At 42.6% G+C, this 6,960-nt stretch overlaps 1 protein-coding gene and 1 long non-coding RNA gene across 5 annotated transcripts in view; one reads left to right on the top strand and one right to left on the bottom strand.

The window, feature by feature from the left end:
* The first annotated feature begins 1,289 nt into the window (after positions 1–1,289).
* LOC107745393 (sterol regulatory element-binding protein 2-like) overlaps positions 1,290–6,960 on the top strand; it is a 20,065-nt gene continuing 14,394 nt past the window's right edge. For 2 of the 4 annotated variants that reach the window (XM_016559258.1, XM_016559256.1), the window contains exons 1-2: positions 1,290–1,508; positions 3,806–4,032. In XM_016559258.1, the coding sequence (XP_016414744.1) occupies positions 1,427–1,508; positions 3,806–4,032 (309 nt within the window). In that variant the 5' untranslated portion in view covers positions 1,290–1,426. Of the gene's footprint in view, positions 1,509–3,805; positions 4,033–5,627; positions 5,764–5,839; positions 5,986–6,072; positions 6,226–6,960 lie in introns of all 4 variants that reach the window. The other 2 variants (XM_016559257.1, XM_016559259.1) reach the window with 2 other exon arrangements.
* Positions 4,045–4,952, bottom strand: LOC107745394 (uncharacterized). The gene is made up of 4 exons (XR_001640593.1): positions 4,667–4,952; positions 4,449–4,601; positions 4,303–4,335; positions 4,045–4,156 (listed from the first exon to the last, which is right to left on the bottom strand). It is a non-coding gene; the product is annotated as an uncharacterized LOC107745394 (long non-coding RNA).

Here is a 6,960-nt window from a genome sequence, read left to right as displayed (position 1 = left end):
CTAATTTTCACTGCAGTGAATGAATTACTAAACATTTATTAAACATAAAGCTTATTTGATGTGTTTGGAATTTTTTACCAGTTTTTACTTGTTAAAAGAAACCTGCGCAGTCGCATTCAGTTACGAAGCTCATTTACAGTTAAGCATGTGGTGTATTGAACAAACGTTGCTCTTAAATAAAGCTGACCTGCTCAGTATTGCTGTGTGTTTAAATGGATCCTGACGTGTGTGAGATGATTGAGTTTGGACTGGTTTCGTGAGATCAGTACATGTGTGAGTTTCACTGAACACTGTGTGTTTGTTTTCTGAAGCTGTCGAACAAAAATAAACACATATGAATTATCCCAGACTTGTTTTGATTTATGATAGATTTATGTTTGTTATTTAACTACCGAGGAAACGCAAAGTAATTTTTTTCATTATTATTATTACAGAATTTTACAGTTATATTTCACATTTATAAGAGAACAGTTAGAATAGCTGAGTTTAACTTAAATGATTAAACATTAAAATATTTAAAGATATACTTTTATATTTAATACAATAAATATATTATAATATATGTTAAGTAATAAATGTAATACAAGTGCTTTATTTTACTATCAGAAACCATATATTTAATATTGTTATAACAGAAAACAACCTAGAATCTAAGTTATAGTATGAATTCTTATATTAACAATAAAACTTATCTTCCAAATGTCAACATTCATGTCCTGTGGAAGGACTTTTATTGTTTGCATTGTATGTTATCAAATTGACATTGTGTTTTATGATTAGTTGTCACAAGATTAAGAAAATATATGCATGCAGGGAATAGCATACTTAAAATAGGAACTAGTTGTTTCATAACTTTTCCTAATCTGACAACTGATTACAAAACAAGATGCTAGTTTGATAGCATAAAGATACAAACTTTTGAAGTGCATCAAAACCTTTCATCAAAGTTGTCCTAAAACCAAAACAATACCCGTTCTTGTCTTAGGACAACTTTGATGAGCTTTTTTTTGATCCACTTCAAATGTTGACTACTGTATATCTGACGGTAAAAGCATGATGTAACTTCAACAACAAAGACACTCTTCTTCAGTCATATTTACATATTCATCTGACCGCTCTCCAACTGCTCATTAAATATTCATTAGCCGGCTCCATTCACTCGAGCGTCCTGGGCGGGGTTTACTCAGAGGGGCGGGTCAAATGCAAATGAGCGAAGCGCCTCTGCTCATCGACGTACAATCAGGCCACGCTCAAGCGAGCGCTCTGATTGGTCGACAGCGCCACAGCCGAGCGCTGTTTGCGAATGACGTCCGTGCCGGAGCGCAAGATGGCCGCGTTCGGTCGGTAAGCGCTCGAGTGACACCGGAACCGAGCGAACCGAGTCCGTGATTCCGAGAGGCGAGCAACGCGACGGAGACACGCGAGGATGGACGCCGCCGAGTTCATGGAGACTATGGACCCGAGCCTGTCCGAGCTGGGCGACGAGTTCACGCTGGGAGACATCGACGGTGAGCGAGGAAGAAGATGATGATGATGCTCATAAATAAATAAACAACACCGATATGCTGCCTGTGTGTTTATGATACTGCAGATCACGGAGCGTGTTTGATCTGATCAGAGTTCGGTGTAGCTATAGAAGTCATAATACACTGTTATTATGAATATTAACTCATAATACATTCAGTAATCAGCTTCAGCTTAGAGAGTTAAGTGTAGTGTGTTATAAGTAGAGAAACTAGAGTAGGTTTAGTGTGAACTGATTGTCATGATGACACACTTCTGTCCGCTAGCATGTGATTCATCACTGGTATTAATTATCATAAGTGTGTCAGTTTCAACCCACTGTAATAAATGTAGCGTAATAACACCGGTGTTTATATTGTTAGTGTTGTTATTGGTGTCTTTATTGTTGTTATTAGTGCTATTTAGTGGAATTGTTGTTAGCGTTGTTATTAGTGGTCGCATTATTGGTGTTATTAGTAGTGTTGGTGTTGTGTTATTAGTGTTGTTATTGATTTTGTTGTGCTATTGGCGTTATTGGTGTCTTAGTAGTGTTATTTGTGCTGTTATTGTTAGTCAGAGTGTTGTTGTTATTGGTGTTGTTAGAGTTTTAGTAGTGTTAATAGTGTTGTTATTGGTGTTACTAATGTTATCGGTGTTATTGTTAGTCTGAGTGTTGTTGTTATTGGTGTTTTTAGTAGTGTTAATAGTGTTGTGGGTGTTACTAATGTTATTGGTGTTATTGTTAGTCTGAGTGTTGTTGCTATTGGTGTTTTTAGTAGTGTTAATAGTGTTGTTATTGGTGTTACTAATGTTATTGGTGTTATTGTTAGTCTAAGTGTTGTTGCTATTGGTGTTTTTAGTAGTGTTATTTTTGCTGTTATTGGTGTTTCTAATGTTATTGGTATTATTGTTAGTCTGAGTGTTGTTGGTATTGGTGTTATTAGAGTTTTAGTAGTTTTAATAGTGTTGTTATTGGTGTTTCTAATGTTATTGGTATTATTGTTAGTCTGAGTGTTGTTGGTATTGGTGTTCATAGTGTTGTTGTTGTGAGCGGTTGTGTCAGTCGTACAGCAGCTCAAACACACATGCTGACGGTCCGCCAGTCGTCAGATGAAATCTCAATAATTCAGACAAACACAAACCAGAGAGCTGTGATCGATCTGTGACCAATCAGTCAATGAAGCCGCACTGATCCGTTCTGTGTCTCACACTGATTCTCTCTGTCAACACATGAGAGCTACACACAGACAGACAGTTATTCTAGTGATGTCCAACCCACCATCTCATATAGAATGCAATGATGAGTACGGGATTTTGCATTTGTAATAAAGAGTAATGAAGCATTGTACACTGGATCAAGGCTCGTTAAGATAATAACCATAATAACCATAATCAAACACAGTTAGGAAGGTAGCTTCTACAAGTTTATTTTTGGCATCAAAACTACAATTATTTGTGTTATAATTTTTAAGTGTTTATAAATTAGAGTCATGTGGGATTCTCCTGCTCCATCAGCTCAGATCCTGCAGGACTGAGAGTCTGGCGTTGATCTGCAGCAGTGTGATGATCGTGTGCGTTTGACCGTCTGATGATCCTCCGCTCTTCTGGAAGATTCTGGATCTCCAACTGTGAAGAGCACGTTACATAACGAGCATTAGCAGCTCATCAGTGTGTGTGTGTGTGTGTCAGATCTGAAACTGATCTTCATTATTCAGTCATATCTGAATCAGGTTTAAGATGTGTTTTCCTGCGTTTTCGTGGTGAAATAGGTCACTGTCGTGGCATTACTGGTTGGTTTGGTCCAGTGCGAGCGGACATTGGTTTCATCTGCCGCAGGTGTGACTGTATCAGTCATTATTACTGTAATTACACCATAAACGGTTTAAGATGTGTTTTCCTGCGTTTTCGTGGTGAAATAGGTCACTGTCGTGGCATTACTGGTTGGTTTGGTCCAGTGCGAGCGGACATTGGTTTCATCTGCCGCAGGTGTGACTGTATCAGTCATTATTACTGTAATTACACCATAAACCAGTCAAACCGACACACCGGTGTCTGATACGAGTGTGTGTTATCAGTCTTTATCTCTCAGCTCTGACCTTCATCTCATTATCACAGGTCAAAAGGTCAGGGTCAGGACTGTGTTATTTGAACTTTTTGAACTCTGATTGCTGCTGTTTTGAAGGTCAGTGTGTTTGATTGACCCTGACGGGATCTGCTCATCAACACACTGCTGGAATTATTAATCTCGGTCATATTCAGACGTTAATCTTTACATCTGTGTGTGTTTGTGTGTGTCATTCAGAGATGCTGCAGTTCGTCAGTAATCAGGCGGATTTCCCGGATCTCTTTGAGGATCAGATGGGGGGCGGTGCTGTGGCTCCCGTGAAGCCCCTCCCACAGATGGCCCCCAGCGCCATACTGATGCCCCCACACACACCCGTACAGACCAGCAGCCAGACGCAGATGCAGATGCAAACACAGACACGCACACCACCGCTGCTGCAGCCGCGACCGCAGCCCATCACACAGGTGAGCCTGACCACACCCCTTTACAAATGACATCACCTCACATTGACACGCCCCTCACTCTCTGACCACACCCCCTTACACTCTAAACACTAATCATCACACACAGACGATCACACAGGTGAGCCTGACCACACCCTTGACATGACAACACCTCACATTGACACGCCCCTCACTCTCTGACCACACCTCCTTACACTCTAAACACTAATCATTACACACAGACAATCACACAGGTGAGCCTGACCACCACAGCAAATCACACGGGTAAACATGACCACACCCCTCACTCTCTGACCACACCCCCTTACACTCTAAACACTAATCATTACACACAGACAATCACACAGGTGAGCCTGACCACACCCCTAACACGACAACACCTCACATTGACACGCCCTCACTCTCTGACCACACACCTTACACATGACCACACCTCACATTGACACGCCCCTCACTTTCTGACCACACCTCCTTACACTCTAAACACAAATCATCACACACAGCCAATCACACGGGTAAGCCTGACCACACCCCTCACTCTCTGACCACACCCCTTTTCAAATGAAACACTAATCATTACACACAGACACTCTCTGACCACCCCCCTTTACAAATGACATCACCTCACATTGACACGCCCCTCACTCTCTGACCACACCTCCTTACACTCTAAACACAAATCATCACACACAGCCAATCACACGGGTAAGCCTGACTACACCCCTCACTCTGACCACACCCTTTTACAAATGACATCACCTCACATTGACACGCCCCTCACTCCCTGACCACACCTCCTTACATTCTAAACACAAATCATCACACACAGCCAATCACACGGGTAAGCCTGACCACACCCTTCACTCTCTGACCACACCCCTTACACATGAGAACACCTCGCATTGACACGCCCCTCACTCTCTGACCACAATTTGTAGACGTCATCAAAGTTGTCCTCACACACAGCCAATCACACGGGTAAGCCTGACCACACCCCTTACACATGACAACACCTCACACTGACACGCCCTCACTCTGACCACACCCCCTTACACATGACAACACCTCACACTGACACGCCCTCACTCTGACCACACCCCTTACACATGACAACACCTCACACTGACAGGCCCTTACTCTCTGACCACACCCCCTTACACTCTAAACACAAATCATCACACACGACTACAGCCAATCACACCCCCGTTACACTCTAAACACCAAACATCACACACGACTACAGCCAATCACACAGGTGAGCCTGACCACACCCCTTACACATGACAACACCTCACACTGACACGCCTCTCACTCTCTGACCACACCTCCTTACACTCTAAACACAAATCATCATATACAGTCGATCACTCAAGTAAACCTGACCACACCCTCTCACTCCCTGACCACACCCCCTTAAACATGACAATACCTCACATTGACACGCCCCTCACTCTCTGACCACACCCCCTTACATGTGACCACACCCCCTCACATTCTGACCACACCTAATTTTTACGTCTGGATTCTGTGATTTCTCCTGTGTTTTGATTTGACTCAGTCACTCCTCACGCCATGCTCTGATTGGCTGTCCGCAGGTGCAGACGCAGGCGTTCCCCATGCAGACGCTGGCGCATCCGCAGACGGTGATGATCGCGCCGACCGCCACGCCGACACACAGATTCATACAGAACCAGGTGATCTGCCAGCAGAACCCCGGCGCCGGCTTCCAGGGTGAGGACTCGCACACACACTCACTATATATACACACACACACACACACGCTCTCACGCAGCTGTGTCTCTCTCAGTCCTCCAGCCGCAGATGCAGAGCATCATGACGTCACCGCAGGTCCAGCAGATGACCATCCAGCACCAGCGGCTGCTGACTCCATCCGGTCAGACCTTCCAGACGCTGTCCACCGCGCCGGTCCACACCGTATCGCAGCAGGTGCCTGTACGTCTCACACACACGCTCACTGCAGTCTGTCATTAGTGTGGCGTATGATGTCTTGTGTGACGCTGCGCTCTGATTGGCCGTCAGGTGCTGCTGCACCAGCCGCAGATCCTGAAGACGGACTCTCTGGTTCTGACCACACTCAAACCGGACGGGACGCAGGTGCTGTCGACTGTCCAGAACACGCCGGGCATCACCACGCTCACGGCACCCATCCAGACCACCGCACTGCAGGTTCCTGTACGTCACTCACACACACTACAGTCGGGATACCCTGACAGAAACATCATAGAGCAGTTTCATTAACTAATGCAGAGTTGGGGAAAATGTGTGATTTTCTGACAAATATTAAACTGAAAGAGCTCATATAGTTGCTTTTATTTTTTAGATGGTTAAAAATGTTAAATATTATCTATCTATCTATCTATCTATCTATCTATCTATCTATCTATCGTCTGACTATTTCTATCTATCTATCTCTCTAGAACATCTAAGCATTTAATGAAATTTAATAGTAAAATGTTATATTAAAAGAAATTATTTTTTAACAACATAAGCTGCAATGGCTGTTTTGAGTAGACATTAAAATAATCATAATAACAAACATCAATGAGTAAAATGACGTACCATTATTTAACTATTATTATTAATGTTTTATTTGTTAGGGACAGATACAATAAACATAGATGAAAATGTAAAAAACAATCATCCCATGCATGTACCATAGTGCTTGTAGCCGAAGCTAATTTGCAACACTTGTCCCTAGGAGGGCTTTTATAAATTACAATTACAATAAACAAGTAGTACACAAATTTATAATATAAATGCACTAAACATGACAACAGGTTTGTTGATGTATCAACCAAGATTTCGTGGCTTTCTTAAAATAATTAAAATTTACAGTAGATTTTAAATAGTCAGGCAATGAATTCCAAAATTTTACACCTTTCACTGAGAGAACAGTCTGAGCAAATG

Source organism: Sinocyclocheilus rhinocerous, unplaced genomic scaffold, assembly GCF_001515625.1.
Source record: "Sinocyclocheilus rhinocerous isolate Xijiao unplaced genomic scaffold, SAMN03320098_v1.1 scaffold3758, whole genome shotgun sequence".
NCBI lineage: Eukaryota > Metazoa > Chordata > Actinopteri > Cypriniformes > Cyprinidae > Sinocyclocheilus > Sinocyclocheilus rhinocerous.
Note: the sequence above shows the minus strand (reverse complement) of the source record. Positions and strands in the feature narration are given on the sequence as shown.